At 32.0% G+C, this 27996-nt stretch overlaps 2 protein-coding genes across 8 annotated transcripts; both read right to left on the minus strand.

Moving 5' to 3' along the window:
• Nucleotides 1–41: 41 nt before the first annotated feature.
• On the minus strand, nt 42–2655 carry LOC112285057 (serine/arginine-rich splicing factor RSZ21). 7 transcript variants are annotated; one of them, XM_024525551.3, is made up of 6 exons: nt 2260–2655; nt 1621–1709; nt 1082–1307; nt 867–911; nt 476–604; nt 42–340 (listed from the first exon to the last, which is right to left on the minus strand). In XM_024525551.3, exons 1-6 carry the CDS (start codon nt 2346–2348, stop codon nt 289–291), a joined length of 630 nt encoding a protein of 209 aa, XP_024381319.1. In that variant the 5' UTR covers nt 2349–2655; the 3' UTR covers nt 42–288. The 7 variants fall into 7 exon arrangements, with proteins under 7 accessions (XP_024381319.1, XP_024381317.1, XP_090107832.1 ...); XM_024525549.2 differs by having other exon boundaries at nt 476–607; nt 2260–2654; XM_090251706.1 differs by lacking the exon at nt 1621–1709 and adding an exon at nt 1473–1561 and having other exon boundaries at nt 2260–2622.
• Nucleotides 2656–21673: 19018 nt separating this feature from the next.
• Nucleotides 21674–27822, minus strand: LOC112284946 (uncharacterized). The gene is made up of 13 exons (XM_024525350.3): nt 26928–27822; nt 26709–26808; nt 25656–25712; nt 24981–25036; nt 24605–24839; nt 24190–24276; nt 23874–23948; nt 23654–23737; nt 23465–23529; nt 22990–23257; nt 22641–22729; nt 22232–22346; nt 21674–22110 (listed from the first exon to the last, which is right to left on the minus strand). Exons 1-13 carry the CDS (start codon nt 27608–27610, stop codon nt 22069–22071), a joined length of 1956 nt encoding a protein of 651 aa, XP_024381118.1. The 5' UTR covers nt 27611–27822; the 3' UTR covers nt 21674–22068.
• Between the last annotated feature and the right edge of the window lie 174 nt (nt 27823–27996).

The raw sequence follows: 27996 nt of genomic DNA on the forward strand, positions 1-27996 counted from the left end.
GAAAACCACAGAAAGCATCCAAGGTTGGAGGCAGCTGAAGCTTTGACACAAGGTAGTTCAATTGAAGCAGCCAGCAAAATCAAAGGGAGGTCCAAAGCTTTTACATGCCTAATATCGTGAGCTCATGGCAACTCAAAAATTAGTATCAAGCCCACCTCAACACACGCTCTAGGACCTGCGAGGGCGTGGAAGTGCAGACACCAGATGCAGAAAAGACTTTTTCTGACAGAACAACTCCTCGACTTCAGGGGGGCATAAATTGCAGCATAAACCTTCAGATAAATATCTTCAAGGACTTCTGCTCCTGCTCCTACGGCGGTCACGGGCTGCTATCGGACTCCTGTACATGCGATTAATTACAGAACTTTAAATATTAGAAGCATATTCTATGTTAAATCGTATAAAATATAACAATAAAAATGTTCAATTTATGAAATGGTGAAACCTCAAGAAGACAAGACCAAGTTATACATACCCATTGGCGACCGGGGATCCGCGGCGGTCACGTCTAGGTGGGGGCGATCGACTGGGGCTTCTACCTCGGCGAACCGGCGAGACACTTCTTAGGCGTGGTGAGGATTTGCTCCTTCCTCGAACCTGCGGACTGCTAAAAACAGAGAAGAAACAATAAAATCAGACGCCTGAAATAGTAGGCACGACACTGTAATGGAAACAACCATTAGAAATCCAAAACACGCTACTGGAATAGTAGGCAGAACACCTGCGGACAACCAACAATGACTGGATACTACTAAAGCATGGTCAAAAAATTGAAGCAATAATAAATCGTATACAATGATTCGGTACTTGTATCACATCGAGGTAAAACAAGTCATCGATTTACTTGAATCATCGGCTCAACGTACCTCCGGCCACCATAGCCATAGCTTGGACTGCGACGATACCGTGGGCTAGAAGAGGATGTGGAACCATTGTTCACCGTCAGATTCAGATTCAACGAAAATAAAGAGGAAAAGAAAAGAAGTAAAAAGAAAGGAAGCAAAACTAGAACATAGGAACAGCAAATGACCTTCTGTTCCTTCTGATCTATTTGTCATACAAGTAAGAAGACTGGAGATACCTTCGGCCACCATAGCTTGGGCTGCGACGATATCTTGGACTGGCGCGAGGGCTTTTACCACGGCCTCCACTACCCAGACCTCCAGCCCCTATACGAAGACGACATTCTCTTGCAAAATGGCCAGGCTCTCCACATTCGTAGCATTTCATGTCATCCCCTCCACGACCACGAGGCCCACCGCCTCCGCCTGAACTCCGAGAGAGCTCAACTCGCCAACCATTCTTACCTATGAGGTAAAATCCACACATAAACATCACGATCTGCATGAAGGAGACCCATCACCATATTTTGCAATCGCTTTATTGCTCCAAATCCATCTAGAAGGATCAATGTCCTGCGCCTGCCGGGATCCCTATATCTCTTCAGAACCTCTACCTGGCTGCACGCTTACCGTCAAGAGCCCGAATTGCATCCCGTGCATCTCGTATATCATCGAACTCCACAAAAGCAAAACCCGCCGGCTTCCGGGCTACCCATACACTGTGTCACCAGATACATACAATGTATCAAAACCATGACAAGGCAAAACGTGAACATACCATTCAAGGCACGAATGGCATCATCTGCATCTCTTCGATCTTCAAATTCGATAAAAGCAAAGCCCGGTGGTTTGCGGCCGACCCATACACTGAAATCCATAAGTCAGACACGAGTAGCTTTCAGAAGCAAATTCTTAACATACAACATGAATACTCCATCTTGTCAGTGAGTTGAACTCACAACCATCGAAGAGTGAAGCGTAATTTATATCTTATATGAATTTCATTACTTACAAGCTGAGCAATACTCCTGACATTCGACTCATCAGCATCAATTTTTGTGACGCAGACCTTAATTGATTAAATTATGTAAAAATTATCTCAATAGACCTTTCTCTGGTGTGAACTTTTATTGCAGGTTGAAAATATTAGGACAGTCTAACCCCCCCCCCCCGCTCCTCGCATACCCTGAATATAAGAGACTCATAGAACTACATAAAAGTGTGCCATCAAAAACTACAAACAAACACGCAAAGCTCCACAACTCAACTTGCAGTAAAATTCTTATACCCGACAATAACGAAAAGGAAAAAAGAAAGGAAAAGAAATGCATCACCTCCTCCCAACCAAACCCTCGTCACTAAACATAAAAATAAAAACTAGAGACCACTTCTTTGCCAAAGAAACATCACAACAAACCTGCGGAGCACGCCGTAGACACGAAATTCGTCCTCCAGTTCCCTCTCGGTTGCCCGCGGATCCAGGTTGCCGACATAAACACGCGACATGATGCGCGAATCGGCCAACAGGAATGGCCCTGCTCAACGCTACAACCAGACTTCAAAAAACTCCAAGAACGGGGCGAGAGAGGGAGGCGGGAGGAAGAGAAGAAGAAGACGGCCTCGGTGGAATGGCCGGATCCGAGACAAGAGCCCGACGGCAAACACGAGAGATTAAGTCAGAGGGAGCAGATGGTTTCCAAAGGAGCAATGCAAGTGAGTGCGGGGCCGGAAATCAAAGGGCCGACAGGAAAGCAAGCGAGCAAAAGTTCGAGAGACGAGAAAGCCAAACCCTAACCCTCCATAACAAAACACAATCTGTCTCCCTCCAATTTTACCATAAAATTGAAAGTGGGTTTGTCGAGGCTTTACCGCGGTTGTGTGAATATATTAAAGGTCCCTTTTCACACTAGAACGAGGTCCGTCTTCTCTCACGTCTTTCTTCATTATGGAGAATAAGATTTCATCCATGTTTGGATGAATGTATAAATAAGGTTGCTAATTATTTGGATTTTGGAATAATGTACAATAGAATGTCCAAAGTTTTGAATAATCTCTTTTTTAAAATTGCATATGTCAAAATTCATAATTTCTTTGAAGTGATTTCTATTAATTAAAATTTGATATCAGTATTTGTGCATTTGCAAATTAAAGTTGACCTCAAATTAAAGCATTATAAAAAAAAATTACATTTTTATTTTGATTTTAATTATTTTTAGTTCTTAATTTATAGTAAATATCTTGTATGTTAAATTTGGATGGATTTATTTGTATAAAATTAGAAATACTTCATTCTTATCAAAGAAAAAAAATTATTCTTAATCTTATACTTTTGACTCTTCTTTTTCAAATATATAAAAATCTAGTAGGATTTTAAGCTATGTCAATAAAAAAAACCAAGCTTTGCATCAATACTCAATAAAATTATGTCTATTTAAAAATAAAAATCTTCTACTGTGGCAAAGAAGTCTTTATGTTAATATTTAAAAAGATAAAATAGAAAATATTAGAAAATATCTAGAGTTGCTTTTAATGACCAAAGTGTTGACATGTTATAGGTGGATAATAATATATGGATGATTAATAGAGAAGAGACAAGTAAATGAAGAAAATGTGGTTGACTTGTATCGATATGAACTGTGTTTGATCTTTTTTACTATCTAATAAGCCATTAAAATAAGATATTACTATTTTAAATTAATGATACTTCAAAGAAAATATAATTAATACTTGAAATTCGTTTTATTATTCAAAAAAATGGTTTATTGAACAATTTTTGTCTTTTTAGAAGTAATTTTTTCTGTGGTCTATATCGCAGGTTGAAATGTGAAAGAAAATTAAAAAAAATGTTGGCTTGCAAACTAATTTGTTTTAAAGAAAATCAATGGATATGAAGATGTAGATTTGTTTTTTTAAATATACATATTTAATATATAAAAAATATATTTTTATAAAATAAACAATCATTATAGTTTTTCCTAAAATCATTGATTTTAGATGTATTCTAAGGTGAATTTAATATATATATATATATATATATATATATATATCATTACAATTGATTTTAAATTATCATTGATCTTTAAAAATAAAAAAAAAACTAAGATAATACTTCTTAATTCATAACTACAACAAGAAAAAATAATAACAATAATGATATCACTTGCATAAGGATAAATAGAGATTGTAAAAGACTGTAAGATTAAAAAATAATATTGCTAACATAATTTTATAATAATAATATTATTAATAAATAAGGATAAAGCCTTGATAATCAATTAAAATTATAAATTACTTAATTAAAAAATGTCATAATTAAGTTGCAAATGTTTCTTGAAAAAATTATATATAAATACATGTGAGTTCATAAAATAATAATGCTTCTCAATTCTCTATATTAGAAATTTTTAGAATATGTCTACTCTTAACAACACTCTTTTAAGAGTGGTGGTATCATGGTCACAACTTCTATCCACTTACTACCAATTTCTTTTTTTAAAACTTCTTAAAACAATTTTTTAAAAAAATTTAGAAAAATAGTTATTTTTTGATATCATTTCAACATATTAAAGAGACCTTTGGAACTCTAATAGGAAATAAGATGCTTAAAGTTCAACAACATGGTAGGCCAAAGTTTCTCCTTCTAGGCATATTAATCAATATCGTAAGAAATAAATAAAACCATTTTTTGCTCTAGCACAATTCAAACATATTTCAAACAATCCAAATAGTAGTTAAGTTTGGATTGATTTGTCTTCATTAGTAAATCAAATATGCAACTCTTAAAACCATAAAAGATTGCTTTGGTGCATATTATAGAAATTAAAAGATTGAATTATGGCTAAGACAATTAAAAACTTATTTCTCAAATTCTCACAAATTTTTCTTTTGATTAGATGCTAACAAATATTGTAAATTCATTCATTTTTTGGATGAATAAATTTTGTATTGCTCTCAGAAGTTTATAATGTTTTTGAAAAATAATTTAAAAGAATTTTCAATAATTGATGCCTTAACCAAAAGAGCTATTTCTATTAGAGTTTGATTTGTGAAATTATAAAAGATAAAAAATCCACGTCAAATCTTAGATGAATATCATTTTTATTAATAATATACTTACAAGTTCTTTACCTTTTTTATACTTATAATATATGCTTATTTACAAAGAATTATATCTATTAATATAAAAATAACTATTTATGAGTTATATCTTAATTAGTATATAATATAATTATATATATATATATATAATATTTTTAATAATATAATAATTAAATATGTATAATATTAATCAACTTATTAATCTTTTTGTCTTTTTATATTTTTCTATTTTTTAAGACATCAATATTAACTTAATGAAAGTGACAACTCAAACTTTGTAGTTGGATATTATTTAAAGTAAAATACAAATAATGATGTTTGTATGCAAAATGCTTGTATACATTAATTTTATACTATTTTAACATCTTGACCATACATTTTTATTTCTTTGTGTAACATTTAATTTTTTATGTATAGCAAGCTAATACATATGTGAATTTTTAAAAATATTCTTTCTAAGATGCATATCAAATATACATTTTTTTGATACATATGCAAATAATGATATTTTAAAGGTATATTTTGATAATTATTTATTTTTTAAAATAAATATTTGTGCCAATGATTATAATGCCAATCAATTTGGTGGTGTTCTTGAGTTGAATTCACTAATTAAGATTTTTTTTAAAAAAATAAATTTAAATTATTATTATTTTTATTTTATAATAATATATTTAAAAAATTCTTTAAAACTATAAAAAGTCTTAGATTATTGAAAATTTATATATCAAATATAACTTCCAATTAAAGATGGATCAAAGTTATTGCCATAGATATATTTCTTAAAATTAATCCTACATAATTGATAAAGATATTGAAATAGGACCAAACTATCTCAAAAATCCAAGATCCTTCTAATCCACAGCAACATAAAGCCTTATTACAAAATAGGATAAAACAAATAAAAAAAAACTAAACAAAACTAAACAAAATAGGACATGAAAGACAAAACGGAGCAAATGGAAACAAAAACATATCAAAACAAAACTAAACAAAAAGATATAGAACCAAATTTTACTAAGAAAAAGGATCTGAAGCCATACTTGACAAGATGCTTTAAAAGGCCTTGACCAATCCTATTTATATCTCATCCTACCACCATGGACTTTCTAAAATATTCCTAAGTAGTTGACCTCATTTAGATAACCGCCTTAAACTCCTTTTTTAGAAGGTTCTATGGTGGACTCCATCTAGATAACCATCTTAAACTTTTTCTAGAAGGTTCCACGGTAGGTTCTATCTAGTCTATAAACCTAACCCCAATTCTAGAAACTTCCATGGTTCTAATTGTCTATACAATTATCTTTATCTATATCATATTACAGATATATTAAAAACAATCATGGTTAGATGTAATCATTGAGGCGTGAATTTTAGATTTAGAAAGCAAAGACATATTATCAAGGACATGAATTAGAAGTAATTAAAATCTTGATTCACTCTTATGTCATAAAAAAGAATAGATATTCAATCAAAAGTAGTATAATATTAGAATTAGAATGGTTATTATAAAAAATAAAAAGCCTAGAGACTCTTAAAACTAGACTAAGGACAAGAAAGGACTTGACAAGAGTGTTATTCTTGTTTCCATATATATTATCTAACTAGAAGCTATATGTCAATGTTTTGTAGGACCTTTTACACATATTTAGCTTCTACGACAAATTTCCTACATATTTGCCACATGACCAACTTTAACCACAAGTCGTTAACATGTGCAACATGTGGCTAACTTGTTGGCCAAGTTTTTAACCTATCAATCAACTACAAATGTGTATAAAGCCAAATTTTCATCTATAAAGTTTTTAAGAAGTTTTTTCATAAAATATTATTAAATCTACCTTCATTTATCTTCTACTTATTATTACTTATTTAAGTAATTATATATTTCTATGATACATTTGTAAATTAAACACACAATGCATATGTTTATCTTAAAGCAAAGCTTTAATCAATGTATTAATAGTCATTTTTTTGTTAAAAAATAATTTAATTTAAAAATTTAAAGTAATTTTTTTAATAAGATAATATTAAATGTTATCATAACTATTTGAGGATAATATTTAGAATTTTTACTTAGATAATTATATTTTTATTGTTGTAATAGACTATGTAAGAATATCACTAGAAAAATCTAAATTTAATTAATAATTCTCATAACAAAACAAATTCAATTGTATATTTAGATTCTATTGAGGATAATATAACATCTTTTTTCTTTTATCTAAAAAATAATAATAACTCAATATTAAATAATAAATATCTTTATTTTTAATCCAATCAATATTGAAAATACCATGGTAGTTATTGACTTGAGATGTATGTTGATATTTAATATCAAATTTGAATATTATTTTAATATATTATATTTTTTATTACAATAAGTAATTGTAAAACATCATACTTTTATATTAAATTTTTTAATTTTATTTTATTTATTTGGTTTCATATAAACATAAAAAATCATAATAAATTCATCATTCAATATAATTAATTTAAGAGAAAATTAAATAGATCTAGTTTTGTACTAAATCAACCTATTAATGATTAAGAATATAAGAATCATGATGAATGTGATTGATTTTTATTGGTTTTGGATCTAGTAGTGGAGAAATGAATATAGAAGTCATTTATTTTTTTTTTTAATTATTTTCGTGATGGTTAGGATGATTTTTTTTCCTAACGACCTTTGTATTTGGTTTTTTTTAAAACCTTGTTGTTGTGCAGATATAAAGTAGCTTCCACCTAAATTACTATTCCCTCGACTTGTTATTGTTGTTGGTGTTTTTCTTTTTGTTTTTTGTTTTTGCCTAACTCAACACATATAACAATGGTTGGTCTGCAACACACTCTTCAAAAAAACCAACTGAATACAACCTCGCACCAAGATTGCATCTATCTCCCGAATCAAAATAATCCAAATAGAGAATTCTGCTACTCGTTACCTTAATGTCGACGTATCTGTCCAAGATGCCTATTGATCCATTGATTGAATGTTGTTATCTATTCATTGTCATGTTCTTCACTTTAAGAGTTGATGTAGAACTTGTATTTTGTAGAATATTTGATAGTACAAATCGATAAGCTCGTGCAACTTTAGAAATTCCTACTTTTGCATACTTGAGATTATACGTGATTCTTATGAAAATGTTGTCTATGATATTGTACTTCCATAATATCTTTCTACTTTCTATTTCTATTGATAATGAGGCAACATATTTAAAATATTGCCCATAAGATTGAAGATGGTGCCATCTCAAACTTTTATGCATGTGGTAGAGTGGATTGCATGTGCATAAAAATTATTTTAACTTGCCAATATTTTAATCTATCTATCTATTTATCTATCTATACATACTTTTTAAATGGTGTATCATATTTAAAGATATAACATTTTATTTGTTTATTTTAGTCATTCATGCTTGTGCATCACTTTATTTTAATTTTCAAAGAACTATATAGATTTGGATATTATTGTTTATATAAAAATAATATTGCAAAAGAACTCTCAAAATCATTTCAAATAATTTAGTACAATTGAAGTTTATCTATATTATGATCTAATTATAATCCATTGACCACTTTATTAAATAATTATTCACTATTATTATAATAAAATAAATATTAAATACATGCAATCAAGCATGTGTTATATTTTTAAAATATATATTTTTTAAAATAAATAATAAATAGGTTTTTTATTTTTTATTTTTTATTTTTTGAAAAGTTAAAAGAAACATGAATTGAGTATTGAAAGTTGTAAGGATAATAATTGTCGTATAAATAAATAAATAAAATTGTCCAATTGAATTGACTAAGAGGAATGGCCCTTCTCAATGCTTCAACTAGACTACAAAAACTCTAGGAATGGGGCAAGAGAAAGAGAAGGGATGGAAGATGAAGCAAAGATGAAGACGAAAAAAATAATCAATTTTGTTTCTTATAGCTTTATGATTTTGTTTCTATTTTACAATGTCTATAGTTTGAGTCAAAGTTCCAAAAAATCTATTTTTAAAATTTGATTACTTAAAAAACCATAATTTCCTTGAAGAGATTTCTATCAATTAAATTTATTTTTGATATCAATATTTGTAGATTTTTAAATTAAATTTGGCCTATAATTAAATTTTTATTCACTAATATAAATATTTTGGTTTTGATTTTAATTATTTTTAGTTCTTAATCTATAATAAATATCTTGCTTATTAAAGTTGAATGTATTTATTTGTATATAAGATAGTTTTATGCATATCTGCATAAAAATACTTTATTCTTATTAAAGAAAAAAAAAAAAAAAAAAAAAAAAAACTATTCAAAATCTTATACTTTTGACTCTTATGTTTAAATATATAAAAATCCAATAAGATTTTAAGGTATATCAATAAAAAAAACCAAGCTTGCATCAATTTCTAATAAAATTCTATCTATTTTAAAAAAAGTCCCAATATGGCAAAGAAGTATTTATATTAATATTTTTAAAAATAAAATAGAAAAAATTAGAAAATAGCTAGAATTACTTTTATTGACTAAAGTGTAGATATATAAAAGATGGATAATAATATATGAATGATTGATAGATAAGAGACAAATATATGAAGAAAATGTGATTGATCTATATACATATGAGTTTTATTTGATCTTTTTTACTATCTAATGAGCCATTAAAATAAAATATCTCTACTTTTTTAAAAAACAATGATGATTCAAAGCAAGTATCTTTAATATAACTGAGATTTTTTTGTTTTTCAAAAAATGATTTATTAATTTATTTTTATTTTTTATAGAAGTAATTTTTTTATAATCTACATGGTATGTTGAAATCTAAAAATAAATTAAATGATTTTTTGCTTGCAAACTAATTTGCATTTAAGAAAATCAATGGTTTTAGTTGTGGCAAAAATTTTCACATATATACATTTAATTTATGAAATACATATTTTATAAAATAAATATTATTAATGTAATTTGTTCTAAAATCATTTATTTTAGATGTGGTTGTATTTTAAGTGAATTTGTTATTATTATTATTATTATTATTACTATATACATCAATTTGTTTTACAAAAATCATACTATTTATTACAATTGGTTTAAAATAATTATTCATATAAAAAAAACTAAGATAATATCTCTTACTTTATAATAATGACAAGAAAAAATAATATTAATAATAATATCACTTGACTAAGGATAAATAGATATAATAAAAGACTAACTTTAATGTTATAAAGTTTCAACATTCAATAAGTATGATAAAAGATATTTATATATATATATATATATATATATATAGAATACATATTTATTACTGTATACATAAAGAATGTAAGAATAGAAAATAATATTGCTAACATATTTTTATAATAATAATAATAATAGAAATAAGAAAAATATAAATAAAGTCTTGATATTTAATTATATTTGTAAATCACTTGATTAAAAAATGCTACAACAATTTGACAACTTCATTGTATTGGACCAATGTAAAGCAAAATAAACTTAGAATCATCATGAAGAATAGGGTGATAAATATTTAAATTATAGTCAATAATAGATATAATAGAGACTTATCAAAAAAAACATATCAAGTCTTATCTTAAATGATAAAATGCAATTATAATGATATCAAAGTCCAATGGATAGATGTTGCAAAAGTTTCTTAAAAAAACTACATATAAATATATGTGAACTTATAAAATAATAGTGCTTTTCAATTCTCCATATTAGAAATCTGTAGAATATGTCTACTCTTACCAACACTCTTTCAAAAGTGGTAGTACCATGGTCACCACTTCTATCCATTTACTACTAATTTCTTTTTCTTAAAGATTTCTTAAGAAAATTGCTTTAAATTTAGCAAATACTTATCTTTTGATATTACTTTAATATATTAAAGAGACCTTTGGAACTCCACTAGGAAATAAGATGCTTAAAATTCAGCAAAGAATGGTTTTATTCTCTGATAAAAATCTATGTCAAATTTTAGATGAATATTATTTTTATTATTCACAAAGAGCCACATCTATCAATATACAAACAACTATTTATGAGTTATATCTTAATTAATGTATTATACTATTATATATACATCTAGCACTTTTGCAAATATAATAATTTAAAATTTTTTATTTTTAATTTTTTATCATCCACTCTAATATATATATATATATATATATATATATTCTATAGCTAATATATAAAGGTTTAAGAGATGACATATAAATTATTTCTTTTGTAGTTTTTTTTTAATTATCATAATTATTATTTTTTATTGTTATAGGTAGTTAATGCTCTTATTTTTTAAAAACTTTAATGAAAATAATAGTTGATATTCTTAATTAACCCATTATTCTTTGTGTCTTGTATCCTAAATATTTTTTAATATGCTAACATTGACTTAATCAAAGTGGCAACTCAAACTTTAGAGTTTCACATTATTTAAAGCAATTATAAAAAAGGTGATGTCCCCAAGCAAAATGCTTGTGCACATTAATTTTACACTAGTTTAACATCTTGTACTATGGATTTTTATTGCTTTGGGTCAAGTTACTATGGATAATATGGAGTATATTCAAATTGTGGCAGAATTTGATTTGAATGCAAACCAACCTACTATGGATAATTTGGAGTATATTCACATTGTGGCAGAATTTGATTTGAATGAAAGTACTGGCGATGATATAAAAGGAAATTGAAACCAAAATTTGCCTTCAATTAGTGATGCAGAAGATGATGAGTTTACATTAGAAGTTAAACAACCATCTATTATATATTTAAATGTGGCATCAAATGCACACAGAGCACCATCACTTGTGCACCTTACTCTTTTGAATTGCAGCAACGACGACGATGACGACCTCGTCATTCCAGTCATCGTGGGCAAAACGACAGGGCATGATTGACAATTGGACTGTCTCCTTGACGACTGAGCATACAGAATGGACGCGTCGTGGCGACTTGGCGGGGGTGGTGGTTGTTGCTGGGTGGGTGGATAAAGGTGGCGGGAACTGAGTCGGCGGCGGACTTTGGTTCCGCATGTGAGTAACCCATGTCTGATTTTGGTTCTTCCAATCCCAGAGCCCATTCAATCTCGTCCCGTCTGTTGTTGTTTCCTGAGTCCTGGATTCTCTAGCTTGTGCAACTACACTGCTCGGAATCAAGTCCCAAAAACAAGAACAGCACAGTGTCGCTCTAGCCAGGAAAGAAGCTGAAAATGGAGAGAGCGATGCCTACACAGTATCCATGGAAACTTCTGAACACTACAGCGTGACCTCCGGTCCTCGAAGATTGCAGACCAGAGCGAGACGTGCCTGGGTAGCTTACCTCACAAATTCACTGTCTGGTCGTCGCAGCCGTGAATGAATCTCCGACTTAGCAGGGAATGAAGAACCAGGGTGGTGGGGTGGACTTATACCCTAGCAGCTACCCCTTGGTGCTCTTGAAGCCTCCGCTGTGGTCGGTGACATTACAGTTAATCTGAGGGGAGATTTCCGATGTGATGTAATGGATTTACAGATAAGCCATCAATCACGGCACGTTCCAGCAACAATCCTCAATATCTCCTCACCATCTGCTGATTTACATTTGCCTAAATAGAAAGAAAATATTGCGGAGTCATGCTGGAACATGGCGGGATTTTTTCGTTTTTTGTACAAATATAGAAATCGACAAGACAGAATGGCTATCAGATCATCTGTTGTACAGCCCAACTCCAGGACCAGTTCTGGATCATGAGTTGACGAGTGCTTTTTTGGATAGGCATCACAATGATTCCATACTTTCCTATTGTGCCTGGTGTTAGCAGGAGTTGGAGCAGGTGTGCTAGAAATCCCCTGTCTATTTAGGTGAAAGTACACACAAGCCTTACCATGTGAAAGTAAATTACACGTAATAGAATTTAAGTCTTCTATTCGGTACTAAGTTAATATCTAATATTCTAGAGACAGTAGTTGATTTTATTGTTTCTTTTGATTATGGGCAGCAGCCATATGGGTGCTTCAATGTGACCCTTGGAACTCAGAGAGCTGAAATTGTGGGGTCAAAATGACAGTAGAAAAGTAGTAAAAGAGGAAAGAAGGTGAAGAACTTTTCAACGTGGGTAGGGCCAGACTACCTTCTGTCAGTGTGTACATTATACAATTTATGGAGGTATTTGCATTATTCTACACAATAAGGAAGTCTTCTCATTGGCCGAAATCAAAGTAATCAGCAAACAGAAACCAGCAAATAAATCCTGCAGAACCTACGGAGAGACTTCCAAGTTAATATTGTTTCTGCTATTATATATATATATATATATATGTGCTAGATGAACCCATGTTGTTTACACGGATAGTTTTTGTTGTGGTTGATAATACTTGGAAAATTCCAATAAAATTACGTTATTCCAGAATTTTGTTCATAAAATGATATATGAAATGTACTAGAGAAAGTTCCCTGTGAGCTCAAACACAACACTATCTAATTTTTTACTAGTGACCACATTCTTTATCCATCTTGTGTCCTTTAGAACAAAGCTGTAACTATTTTATTTGTTTTTAAATATTAAGATCATTGCATAGAATTTTAATTATTTGCTAGAATCCAACACTACCAGAATTAAATAAAATGTGGTCTTTCAGCACAAATCTGTGTCTTAATAGACCCTATTCAACTTTCCTTTAAAAATTGATTTTCCTTCAATTGTACTCTACTCAAGAAGTTGCAATTAAAAGAGTTCCTCCCTTCTTTTGGAACAATCATTACTTAAAAATAGGATACATATTGCTATTTTAAATGTTGTTGTGCATAGTAGTAATTACACATTTCAAAAATTACACAAAAATTTTCTTATGTAATTTTTTGTGTAATACTTTGCAATGCAAAGAACAATGAAAATTTTGAAATGCAATGCAATGTAAATACACATAAAATTTTTGAAATTTTGAAATATTTAGAAATACTCTCATTCTATAATGCAAAGTTTGGTAATATGATTTAAAAAGAATGGAGAGCATGGTTTTTGAAATCTTTGAAGTTTTGTTAATTTTTTCTTTTAATTTAAATTGTAAACTTATTCTTGTTCTATACTCTCACTTACAAATTCTTTGACAAAAGCTCAAATATAATGCACAAATATCCGTGGTATAAAAAATAAAAACTTTTGATAGATGTCTATTGCAAGTGCAGAGTGCAACTTCAAAAAAATACAACAAAACTACAAATATGCCTTCTTCTCTATCAAGGACCAAACTTTACCTTCAATTACATTGCGTGCATACAAAAAACAACACATTGCTAAACTCGTCCTTGTTTAGTTAAACTCTAGTATATCACATTTTATTAATCATGTTTATAATGGTTACACCATACCATAGCCCTTGACCATCATAGCATGCTTGTGTTATCTCCAAGATTTCATTCATGAATTGATAATCTACAATTCCAAAATTCTTCCTTTCTAAAATGCAACATCCAATGATAATATCCTACAACAAAAATCATTGATATCAATATCCTAACTCCTAAGTTCTATACTACCTACGCCTTAAGTCAAAATCTACAACATCAATCTCAATAAGTAATACTTCAATTGACATAATTGTATCAAAATTAAAGTATATACAAAAATATGGTTATCAATGTCAAACAATAATTCGAAGGACTATGAAACCTCAAATATCCAAATTATAAGAGAAAGAAAGAGAGAGAGAGAGAGAGAGAGAGAGAGAGATGAAAGGAAGGAGGGAGGATTTAAGATCTAGTGTTAAAAAAAAGACATAGCTCTTAGAATTAAAGCTCAATAATTGGAAGAGCACCAATTCACTTGAATGCATGTTTTTTTTGCCACCGTAATTTATAACGCCATATGAACTTTGTGAACCTCCTATGATTGCCTTGTGATCCTCCTATGATTGCCTTGTCATCAATCGTAAAACGCTCTATAGACTCAAAACTTATGAATCAGATGTTAGCATGGAAATTTTCTATCTATGATGGTTGAGCTTGAAACTTATGAATTTTGCCTTGACATTTATACATGGTCAGCTAATGATCAAGATCAGCACATGAAGATAACATGCATGTACATAATGCCTTGAAATGACTATCTAACTCTACACTTCTCATGTAAGTCAATTAACACAAAAAGTTACACAACTTGATTTTTACTTTGCCTACATTGAAAAGGAACCATGTACTCTAAGACATAAAGAAGTTGGTACCTAATAAATTGCTTGATTTATAGTGAATACATCTGATCATTGAAATAAAAAAAAATAACATAGAAATCAACAAGAAGAAAGAATCAAATATAGCTGCAACTCATTGTGAATAATATTATCTTGATTTCTACCATAGGGGCAAAAATGAATAAAATGGCATTCACAAAGTAATGCACTATGGTTTCTCTTCCACACCTATGGTTATTTGTTAGTGGAAAGCTACCTATTTACTCTAAAATCTCTCAACTAGAAAAAAAATAAAAACAATAGATAACAATAACAATGATTGTTTGAAGTAATCCAATAACAACAATTGTTTGTACTAGTCCAAGAACAAAATATCTAATATTTCCTTACAAACTTTGCCATTAACATCACTTTTCTTCACTTCATTTACAATAAGTCAATCACTAAAATAAAATCTTGATTAGTATATAATAAATCTAATAAATGTGAATAATATGGCTTTGCCATCAATTCAATGGAGGGTAGAAAAATTTCCTATGAAATGTCTTGTAGAAGTCCTCAATCAATAGTAAAATGCAAGAATGAACTAAAAAATATGTTTTGAATTCCACAAAATATGAACCTTTTTGATAAAAATAAAGATCCATTTATGTGGTGAATAAGAGTTACTCCTTGTCTCCTTGAGCTATATATATATTTATAAATTGTACCATTATATAGCTATATTTTATATAATAATCATATTTTTAAAAATGCATTGATAACAAATGGATTAAGAAAAAGGATCAAAATCCACGCTGGATACATATTCTACAAAACTAGTATTTGCTTATCAGTCAATGTGCACAATGAAGGGCAGAGTAGAGAATTGTACCAAAGTATAGCTACACTTTGGTAGAAATTGGCATATTGTTAACATTTAGACTACATGCATGTCATTTGGCAACTATCTTGGAGTTTGATAATTGTCATTCTATCCTTGAATAATTACAATACAATGTTAGAATAAAATAGTATTTTATCATAACAATATTTTTTTACAATTAAATTATTATATTCTATTTTGATTTAATTTTTACTGATTTTGTTTATACATTGTAGATTTAAAATATATGAAAAAGAATAAAATGCTATATTAACATGTTTAAAGTTATTTTGATATATGAACCAATGAATTTCATCATATTCTATTAAATGTTTGTGCACATAACCTCAATCATAAATATATTATTATTCATAAAATGGTTAAAAAGAAGATTTTAAAATAAAAAACGTCCATTTAAAGCTGCAAATTTTATAAACATTCAATGACTAAACAAAAATTATGATCATATTTTCTAACTCTTAAAAAAATCTCTTATTTATACGACTTTATTAGCCATTGGGCATGCAACTTTACACTTTTCTATCATACTATCACATTTACATTTTTGTAAAAAAAGCACTTTATGTTATAAGAATATATATAGAAAAAAATTATAAATATATATATATATATATATATATTTAATACAATTATTTTATAAAAAAATTATTGCAAGTATTTTATTAATATAGTGAAACTATAAAAATACATAAAATTCAACTTTAATTTATTTAAGAAATTTTATTTAAAATTTGCAATAACTATTGTACAATCTATCATTTTAATAAGTGATGATGAATCAAATATGAAAATATGAAAATTATTTCTTATTTGACTAATAATTACTCCTTTCTTACAAAACTTTTTTGGCTTTATCTACTAGCACTTTGTACTCTTTTAACTACAAAAAAAAAAATTATAAAGGATTTTAATAATATCATTCCATGCTATGGATCAAATCCTTTAGTTCTTCAATTCACTAATATTGATATGGTATCAAGGACAAGAACTCGACAAAAGTAAATAAACAAGTGAGACTCTTTCAAAGAAATATGATAAAATAGAAATAAAGAAGTATGTATATTAATAATGAAACTAGAATAGCTATTGCCAAAAGACAAGGAAACTAGAGACTCTTGAAACTAGACTAAAAGCAAGAAAAGAATTGTCAAGAGTAAAGAAGACTTCATTCTTACTTCTATATATACTATCTTCCTAAGATCAATATAGCGACATTCTATAGGACCTTTAAAAACGTGTTGACTTTGCATGATATGTATTTTAACTTGCAAGGCAAGTTTTTTATATGTACACCACATAATTAGCTTGTTCTACAAGCTACCAATACATATCATACATAGCTAGCTTGTTGACCAAGTTTCTAACCTACCAATCAACTACAAATACATATAAAGTCAAAACAGTGTCTAAGAAGCTTTTAAGAAGCTTCTCTAGAAGGTATTATAACATTAACCTACTTTTACCTACTTCTATCTATTCATATTACCTAGATAATAATTATAGTAAATATATATATATATATATATATATTCATGACATATAGATAAGAAGTGGTGTTAAAAAGATAAAAATTTTAAAAATGACATAAGGCAAAAGATAGTATATTGCAAAAATTGACTTATAAGTTAATATACATTGCCGTCATCCTAACTTCTAATACAAACTTAAAAGACTATAGGACAATAAGTTAAATCTTTATATTTAATCCAACTTATATCTTCTTTGTTGAATTAGTAAAGTATTATTAATGTAAAAAAGTTTTAAAAAATAAAGTTTTTAAGTTCAATTACAAGATATAGTAATGAAACATTGCATGAAGCATATGCTAGGTTTAAAGATTGATTTTTTATATATGAGGTATAATAAAGAAATGAGTAATTTTATATTAATATAATATATTAGATAAAGAAATTGAAATCATAGTATAAAGTAAAGTTGTGATACTTAGAGTGTCACCAATATTGAGGTTTGTATTTAAAACATCTAAAAAAACTCAGATTAACTTATTTGAAATAAAATTTGTAATATAATTCTTAACCAAAGAATTTAAGTAGGTAGAAATATAAAAAAAAAGAAAGATGAATCTTCTATCTTATTAAAGTGAATTTCAAACCAAGTGCTTTAATTGTAGAAAATTAGAATATTTAAAGAGGAATTTTATACTAAATCAAAAGATAACTTATGTAGGATCATATTGTTTTAGATGTAGAATAAAAGAATGTAGTCCAAAAAAGTATTGAAGTTATATCTAAGATTAAAGTTCATTGTTCCAAGAGGTAAGACCAATTCCAAAGTTGGTTAAAAACAAACAACTCTTAAAGAATCCTTCAAAGAAAAAGATAATTCTTAGAAGGCTAAGTTTACTAAATTAGAAGCAAAAATAGCAACAAATGAGTGTAGCAACTCAGGACGGAAGCATTCTTTTTAAAGAACAATAGAAAATATCTCTAAATTATTTTGCAAAGGATCATGATTACATGTTATATGGTATAGCAATAGCAAGAAGCAGACCAAGTCTTTAAGCATATGCTAGGTTGATAAGTATATAGAAAAGCATTAGATTTATAAACACAACTTTTGATGTTAAGAACTTTCAAAAATTGGAGGTTTAAGGCTTGTTAAGGACAACTTAGAATTTTTTTTGTTAGACCATAAATACATCATTAGATGGAATAAAAAAAACTACAAGCATTATAAAGAAAAAACTTATTTTGGAGCATTAACAAGATGATATCATGGATGTTAGTTTTATGAAGGTAAAAGCAATATTTATGGAAAATAAGTCCTATTATATCTTAATAAGGGCCATTGTGATATATCCAGTGGAATTTCTCTTAGACTTTTGAATAGAGACCACCTTCTATAAGCCAAAATGGCAAATAGAAGATAGATAGAAGGCTCAAGTGCCAATTTAATTTATTTGAGTTCTTATTAATAATATGGTTGATATCTTTTGTTTTTTAGGACTTGTAAATAATAAAAAAACTTTAATTCAAAGAAATATTTTAACAAATATAATTTATTCTTAACACAATGAGCTAAATTGAGCACATTAAAATAAAAAAAAGAATTAAAAGAGTTTGATGACATGAATGTAGAGCCTTCATTAATAAAAAAAAATCTGCATATAGTACCATTAAAGATTTATAACATGTTGCTACAAACACAATTCAAAAGTTGTAGTAAGAAGTTGTATTTTTACAAAATAAAGAAAAAGATGACATTGATATAATCAAGGATATGGGGCCATCCTTGGATAGCTTTACTATATATTAGCAACCTTTAGAAGAAGGCATTACTCTATTGGAATTATTTAAAAAATCATCCATTGAATTAATAGCCATTTTTTAAGCTAGTATTAAAGTGAAATGATATTAACATATACACAATAATAGCTTAGTAAAAAGACTAGCCATATAATATATACACAATTTAATTAAGTGATTTCTATTGTTATTTCAAAGATATGTTAAAAAAATAAATATTATTTTATCAAGTCATATTTCTAGAAAAGAAATTACATGACATAGGTCTATTAATTTAATTATTTTAAGGTGGTCTTCTCAATGAATGTCCTAATGAAAATATTCTTCATCATTAGAACTATATTTTTTATAATAATATTTTTTAATATCATCATTTATTTGAATTAATATTATCTTAATTTTTAAATTATTTCAATCAATATATAATTAGTAAGATCTTCTTGGAATAAGTCTTTGTAAGATTTGTGCAATTACTAAAGATTTCTTCTATTCTCTAAAGATAAGTTTTTGCTCTTTATCTCATATCTAAAGTTGATTATTACTTATTGACATGGTCAAAACTATTGCATTTGCACTAAATATCTTTACAAATTTTCTATATTAGTTTTGAAGTCCCAAATATGCATGCAACCAACCTATATCATGTGGTCTTGATATATATAAATATATTATAACTTATTTCTTTTCAATTATCAAATCCAATCTTCTTTGATATATGATGTGTCCAATATACTCTACCTTATTTTTGTAGAATTAATACTTTCTAAGATGTAAATTCCATCCATATTCTTTAAGTCTCTTAATAACTTCTTATAATTGATTTTGAAGTTCCTTGTAGTTCTTGCTAACTATAATAATATTATCCATATAGCATTTTAGAAAATCAAAATCAATAAGAACTTTATCCATCATATATCAAAATTTTATAAGAGAATTTTTTTTTAGTCCAAATGGCAAGAATTTCTATTGGTAAATGTGGTCTTTTGCTTCTTATACTCTTATAATAGAAGTTGGTGGTACCCTAATTCAAGCTCTAAAGTGCTAAATAGTTTAGTTTGACCAATGGCTTCAAATATCTATTCAAAGGTGGACATAGCATATTTATTTTATTTAACATGCCTATTAACCTTTCTATAGTTTCCAAACATTTGTTTCTTAATCCAATTTCAATGAATTTTCTTTTTAGTTGGCAGGATTGTAGCAAATGTATATTTACAATAGTGAAGTGCAAACTGTGCCAATTTGGATTCAAATAACTCTTAAGTACAATCTCAAATCATCTTATTCTCTATCTTGCTATATTTATAAGGATTGCAATAGATAGCAGTGTTATTTGTGAAATGAATTTTCAGAATTTGATCTTCAAGTATATCCAAATTATGTAAATTGAAGCCAAATACTCTTCTTAATTAGAACTATATTTTGTGTGATATTTGTTCCATGGAATGGCATATGAATTGTTTTAATCCAACAACAGATTGGTCATGTTCAAAGCATGCCAAGATGGGTGGGCATTCAAAACACTTGATGATTCTCACTTAGATTATCTTTTAAATCTTGCAAATTGGATGTTTCAAGGTTTGCCAATGTGAAAAGGAATTCAACATAGGCAAAGAGGGCAAATAAATGGAGTATTTCCAATCTACTTACTATATTCTGTATATAATTGAAGTCTTGGGTATTTTATTCCTTTCAATGCATCTTCTTTGTTTATATAAGTGTGATGATGGTGTCTTACACATTTAGTCATGATGGCAATGTTGTAATAACCACAATTAAGTTACAGTTAAATACAAACATTTATATATATATATATATATATATATATATCGCCATTGTTAGTTGTCAACCATGCAAATTGCATATATAAGGTATTTGCTTTAATTGGTCTTCAGATTATCAGCTTTGGCTGTATAATGTGGTATTTGCACAATGTGTTTGCACGGTTTCTGGGCCAGAATCCAGTGCTTTAGTAATAAATCACGCTATGTACAGCCCAGAAACCACACTAAAGGTTTGAGGCATGTACAATAAAAAAGCACATGTACAAACTGCAAAATAATAATCTTTACATAATTTTCTCTCTAAAGCTCAAATCCAAAGTAAATGAAACGTAAGCTTTAAGAACATGAATAAAAACAAAGGGGGTGACATATCCACTTCCCATTCTTGATATATCCACTGCCTTAACCCTTTACCAACAACATTTCTGACGTATCCACTCACTAAATTCTAACTCATATCAAGAAGTGTTAATTTGCGCAAAAGTATTCAAGAGAGTTCACATGAGGTTTAGAGGAGATTGGTGAAGATCTTACTCGTTGAAAATACTTAGTTATGAGATAGACACAGTAAGTGATAATTGTTTCATACGAATTCCTCAAAAGTAATGCAACCTCTGAATACACGAAGTAAAATTCTAAATCCAAGTCATCAAAGTTACATTTCCACAATATAATGAGAAAAACTTGAAACCATTATAGTTCATAATAGAAAGTGTCTAAATTTAAAAGCACACTCTCCAACAAACCTGGAGCTCTTTCTACTCTCCAACATCTCTATCCCCATCTATGCGTTCCAGAATTGGCCACAATTGGAAAGAACATTTAACAAGATGCAAGTGCAACCAAGATACTCAAAACTATGTCAAACGTTTTTACTTAAAAGGTTGGCAAGTTATCAAATACTTTTCGGGCCCAATTCGGACGCAGATGCAGCGAAGTATTCAGGACACCACGCATGCTACGAATTCAGCATTCCTTGAAAGAGGCCATAATCGGGTCGCCACATCAATCACTCATGCTGATCTATCTGCTTTCAGGAAACTTCGTTTGGTATGCCAGTGCGCTCTGCGATCAAAAGCTCCTAAGGTTAATAACCATGGTCATCTTAACGCACTCCAAAACGGCAGCTAACAATCAAAACTCTGTCAAATCATCTCGCAACATGTCAATCTGGAAGAGGACTCACCAGGTATGTTGCGGTAATCATTTTACCAGCAAACCAACGCCCGTGCAAAGCCCGTTGAGCAGCCATTGCCGCGGCAATTGAATCAAAGCACAAGTAAACATGACCAGCGCTATTCCTGAACAAGATACCAACAATACAAGTCAGCCAACTCAAATATTCTCGACACACATGTAAACAGTGATATACGACCACATGAACATTGAAATCTAGAATATATGTCGTAAATGCTAATGATTATTAACACTCATAAATGCGATTCTGACTGCTAGTAGACGACGTGAAAAATAAAGCGATGACCACTGCATCTGAACAAAGACAGACCAAAAAAGTATACCACGAGAAGAATTATACGAGACCCTTCACAAGACCAGGAGTCAAAAGAAACAACTAGCGTTGACAAATGACTCACTTGTCAACAAAGATATGCTTCACAACACCAAACTTTGAGCACTCCTCTTGTACGTCATCCTTGATATCCATGTCAAAATCCGGGTCGGACTGCATGACAAGTACACATTGTTAGTCGAGATGATTTTAGAAACCTATCGATCCATCAGATCTATGAACACAATTAAAGGACACACACAACCACCGAGTTAGAGTTCGCATATCAAATTAAGAGCAGGTGTAAGCTCTTGATGCACACAAACAGCAACAAAAGAAGGTGATAAGTTTTTAAAATACACAAAGCATCGATGTCTCGTACAAGACTGAATATTTGACTCTCATTCACAGAACTGAAGCACAGTAGGACTAACCTCGGTGCTCGGGTCAAACATATTCTTGAGCAGCAGATATTCACTCGGCTGCCCAATCGCATCAACTGCACCAGTTAAGGAGGGCATTGCGAGGGCAGGTGAACTGAGAGCAGCAGCAGCCCCTAATCCCGGGGCAGCGCCTGCTAAGACCAGTGGATTCTGAACAAAAAAAGGAGGCCTCGCTAGAGGAGTTACAGTAGGAGGTACAGCTGTTCCAAGGAGGCCAAGAGTTGGCGCAGGCGCTGCTGGTAGGGTAGAAGCAACACTGCTAATGTGCACAAAAAATCCGTCGTGAGTGATATGTTGGATCGCAAGTATTCATGTACAACAATTGAGAAAACTAGACTTATACAATGATATGCGAAATGAAAACCACCACTAAATAAAAAGATGTTTTTAGAGTGAAACACTCATTAGAGTACCAAATACTGATTTCAGTATTAAAAATGCAACAAATAATGACATAAAATACTACCTCGTTCCAGTTCCACTCCGATCAAGCTTCTGCATAAGGAGAGCTCTCGAACGAGCATTCAAGGACTGCAAGGAACGTTGCATGGACACAGATAACATTAGACAACCGTCAGGAGCTCATAAATGCACAGTAACATGATGAAAATTGAGTGACAACAGATTTCAACGTTGCTACAAAACATAAACTCACCAGACCACCTCCCTCATCATCATCAAGTTCTCCAGGATGCACTCCCATATCCTCCATACCAATCTGGTCTGAAACGGCTGACACCTGATGAAGAATCACATAATAAATTATCAGGATTTTGAATATTGTAAAAGATGAGACGAAGGGCACAACATATATGTTCTTTAGCCCAACAGAAAACCAATCGAAGATTAACACTTATCAAAGAATAAAATGTGACCTTGATTGGACGTCCTGCAAGCTCCAACCCGTTAAGATTCTGTTGCGCTGCACGAGCATCTTCCAGCCTTGCATACTAGCAAGAGTCACAAATATCAAATAATTAGTGCTTGATAAGGTTCTACGAGCTGCTTTACCAAAAGTGCGCAGCCAGTAATACACTACACTTCCATAAATATCTAAGAAAGAGTGAACACTGCCGAATATAGGAGAACGTAGTGCTCAAAAACCAAGGGTTGCAACATGTAGCTACATTAAACTGTAAGGTGCACGATGATTGACTTGCGGCTTTGAATGATATGACGAAACAAACTTACTTGTACGAACCCATACCCTTTACTTTGCCCCGTTTCAATATCCGAAGGTAGCTGCACAAGCTCCACTGGACCAAAAGGCTCGAAAACCTGTAAGAAAGGACATGCAATCAATGTGATCTCGCGAAAGAGAAAAATTACAACGGTGATGAGAATTACAGGTCTTAACTTAAAATGAACACATGTGATGTACCAAACTCTGAGTAGCTACGAGCTAACAACAAATATATCCACTCTCGGAAGCAATAAATCCATTAAAAAAAAAAAAAAAAAAAAAAAAAAAAAAAACCGCGAGTTGTGAATCTTCCTAAATTTACATAACGATCAATTAAATTCCACCCTTCATAAATCATCTTTCAATAACGTAGACGAGATGTTCACACACTAGACACAGTGCTAATGATAAGAAAATCCATACCTGACGAAGCTGATCCTCAGTCATGTTAAAGTGAAGATTTCCTACATAAAGCCGGCGGGCGCCTCCTGAATACGGGCCAATGAAGCTACCAGCAACTCCCGGAACAACGGTTGTAGATTGTACAAGGTTCTTCTCAGCTTCAGAGGGTTTCACCATGACCGGCTGATTCAATAATAACTGACCTGATAAAGCAATAGCCATCGGCACTGACATGGCGTCATAGAACTCTATATACCTGTTACAAGACATCACCATGTTGACTGGTCAGATACTCCAAATGCCAGCCCTAGAAAAAAAGACATGGACTTTGGAGGAATAAGGATAATCAAGAAGCACAAAACAGAAGTCGGCGATATAAGAAATGAACAGATCTTACCCAACTCCTTTCGAACGCCTCGAATTCCGGTCCATGATTAGCCGGACATCACGCACCTAACAAAAAGTCACTGTTAATTACTTCGCAGATTCTGCTGCACTGCGAAGTAGAAAGGAGCAAGAGTAGAAAAGGATCCAACCCATGGGACCTTGACAGCACACTGACATGCTCATGGCGCTCAACCTCGCATAGCTGAGGAAGTGCCCCAAAGAAGCTACTTACGTAAGTAATTCAGTTTAGCGCTCACCACAAGCTCCGGTCCAGAATCACAAAGAAGGCCACAAGTCTGACCTCATTGCAAGCAAACTCAGGGATGTGCACTGCAAAGAAGCAGAGGGTTTGATTCATACTCATTATGTAATCAATGAACTCGTTGTGTTCCACAGAAGACTACAGAGTAAGACACCAACAGCATCCTAGTGAACCGGTCACCTTGTTCTCCAGACAAACCCAGATCAGCGTTTGTGACGTAGGGTATGAAACAAGATATCAATTACTAAACCACACACGTACACTACCCAACAGACCACATGTACCATGATTGCGAGTACAGTTGAGGACTTTGGCAGGCCTCTATCTCCAGACGTGTCCACTGACCTTACAAACTTAAATTCTGCGACTCTCTTTTCATGAGGACTACATGCCCAGAAGGTTCGACAGAAGGTCAGGTCTCACCTTTCCTGCCCGAGAGAAAAAATCGTAAACATCACGCTCATCGGCCTTCAACGATATCTGCATCATAAACATGATGGACCACGGGTTAGTCAAGTACCGTGGAAGACAGTGAGTATCATTAGATGTACGTTAGACTCCACATACATGGATAATTCGATGCAGCATACGATATTAGGTCAACGAATGCAGCATATTGGACACTGTTAGACATACTCCCCAATTATGTCAACCTCTGGAACCCAAGAAAGCCAGAGATGAATCTCAGCAACTCGGACAAACATGAGGGGGCCGGTTCGCTTCCACGTAACTGCTGAGTTAACACCTGTCTGTAGCAATGAAGGTTCCTAAAAGGTCTCAAGCAGTTACAACAGGAAGTGGAAGCTTACACTGCCTGAAGCAGAGCTAAGATTATTTGACCAATTGAATAAACCTGCATGACCAGATCCCCCCCACGGTCTCATTGTTGTACCCCTAAAATATAATCTCCTGGGTGCAAGGACCCCTTAAGTTCAACTCAATGTGACCACAGGCGCAAATTATTCCCAAAGTCACAAAGATCGAGTCCTGCATTTACATGTTGGGATAATCCACTACCATCAGTTTCAGGGCAACCTGCTCGCCTTAAACAGAAGAAACTAACACCTACAAACGAGCTGTATATTTTAGCATAAAACACTTCAAACTGTTCCCTTCCATTTCATGGTGCTAGTTGCGGGAGTTCTGTATGCAAGGGACTGTAATGCAGACTAGAATCACTGCTGTCCCTGTCATCCGTCTATGGCAGCGGCTTATGCACTATGACAATTGCTGACAGTTCAGAGGTAGTGATGCAAGTAAGCCGACAAATCGATTTGGGCAACCATTTCAAAAAATATGTATACATATACATCACGTAACGGCTGGAAACAACTCGGTTACAGGTTGTCCAGGAAAAAATCTCATAGAGAGAACACCATGGTGTTTGGATTGAATTCTAATAGCTCGGGCACTGTACATTGAGGTAAAACATAGAGCTACAATAAAATAAGTAGGTGGATTAATGATTCTGTTCACCTGATATGCAAAAACAGTTCTTTGATCCCGCTCAGGGTCAGCCTCCGGTTCATTAGCCACAATCTCTTCCTTACGATCCTTGAGCTCTCTCGACCGTCTCCTGTAAATTTTAATAACAACATTGTCAGAAAATGTCACGTACCCATACAGGAAACTTCAAGTCAAGAATGTAATGCTTGAGAAAGCAACAAAGTAGGAAATCAATGATTGGAAAATTACCGATGCTCTCTTTCGCGCTCCTTCTCTCGCTCTCTCTCCTTCTCCCTATCCTTCTCCCTATCCTTCTCCCTCTCCCGCTCCTTTTCTCGCTCCTTCTCGCGCTCCCTCTCGCGGTCCTTTTCCCTGCTGCGATGACGATCACGAGATCTGTCCCTCTCCCGCTCCCTTTCCCGTTCCTTCTCCCGTGACCTCACCTTCTCCGACAACTTCTTCACACTCGACTCTCGGCCCTCACGCCTAGACTCCTTCTCCGCGCGATCACCGTCACCTCGCTCGCTCTTGTCTCTGCTCTTCTCCGACCTGCTGCTCCTGCTCCCTCGCTCTTTCTCAACATCCTTTTCTGACCCCCGTTCCTCTCGCGCTCGACCAGGCGAGCCGTGACCAGCGACATCCCGCCCACTCCTGGACCGATCGCGTTCCGACCTCTCTCCACCTCTCTCTTTCTCCTTCTCTCGGTCCTTGTCCACCCGGTCTCCACGCTCGCGCTCTTCATCGTCCCCACGCGTGCGCTTGCTCCGGTGGTCGTGTGCGTCGCTATCGCCACTGCGACGCTTGTAGCTCGCATTTCGCCGGCCCCGACCGTCTCGCTCATTCCCGTTGCCCCCTTCATGATTGTTGTTCCCCTTAGCGTCGCCGCCACCCTCCGTCATCTTCTCCAGGTAGTCATACTCGTCGAACTCCATGCTTTCGGCTCCGGTCCTCCTTCTTCGCCGTGCCAGCAACAAGGCCGTGTCAACACTGCCGTCGAAACCGCACACCAACACAGGCCGGCGCTGAGCAATGAACCACAACCAAACCCTAGTCCAGCAGCAGCAGCAAGCCCATGTCCATGCTGAGTCCAGAGCCCAAGCACCACGACGAACGTTCAAAACAAGAGAGTAGAGAGAGAGAGAGAGAGAGAGAGGACCTCACCTTCTCTCTCCTCTCTCCTCTCTCGTCCCTTGGCTTGTGAGGATGTATTCTAATATCATCCATTCCACTTCTTCCTTTTAGTTCAAGTCACTTTCATGAAAAATATTAATTTTAAATAAGATCTTAAAGAAGTGTTTTGTATAAGTTGGTTGATGTG

The sequence above is a fragment of the Physcomitrium patens genome, chromosome 7 (genome assembly GCF_059467195.1).
Source record: "Physcomitrium patens ecotype Gransden chromosome 7, ASM5946719v1, whole genome shotgun sequence".
NCBI classification, from domain to species: Eukaryota; Viridiplantae; Streptophyta; class Bryopsida; order Funariales; family Funariaceae; genus Physcomitrium; species Physcomitrium patens.

Coding starts and splice junctions, on each gene's coding strand:
- LOC112285057 (XM_024525549.2), bottom strand. CDS start 2,348: ATGTCGCGTGTTTATGTCGGCAACCTGGATCCGCGGGCAACCGAGAGG. Junction 1,710..2,259: donor GTCTACGGCGTGCTCCGCAG/GTTTGTTGTGAT, acceptor TATGGATTTCAG/TGTATGGGTCGGCCGCAAAC. Junction 1,308..1,620: donor TGCCATTCGTGCCTTGAATG/GTATGTTCACGT, acceptor TTTACCTCATAG/GTAAGAATGGTTGGCGAGTT.
- LOC112284946 (XM_024525350.3), bottom strand. CDS start 27,610: ATGGAGTTCGACGAGTATGACTACCTGGAGAAGATGACGGAGGGTGGC. Junction 26,809..26,927: donor GAGCGCGAAAGAGAGCATCG/GTAATTTTCCAA, acceptor TAAAATTTACAG/GAGACGGTCGAGAGAGCTCA. Junction 23,949..24,189: donor AAGGGTATGGGTTCGTACAA/GTAAGTTTGTTT, acceptor GACTCTTGCTAG/TATGCAAGGCTGGAAGATGC.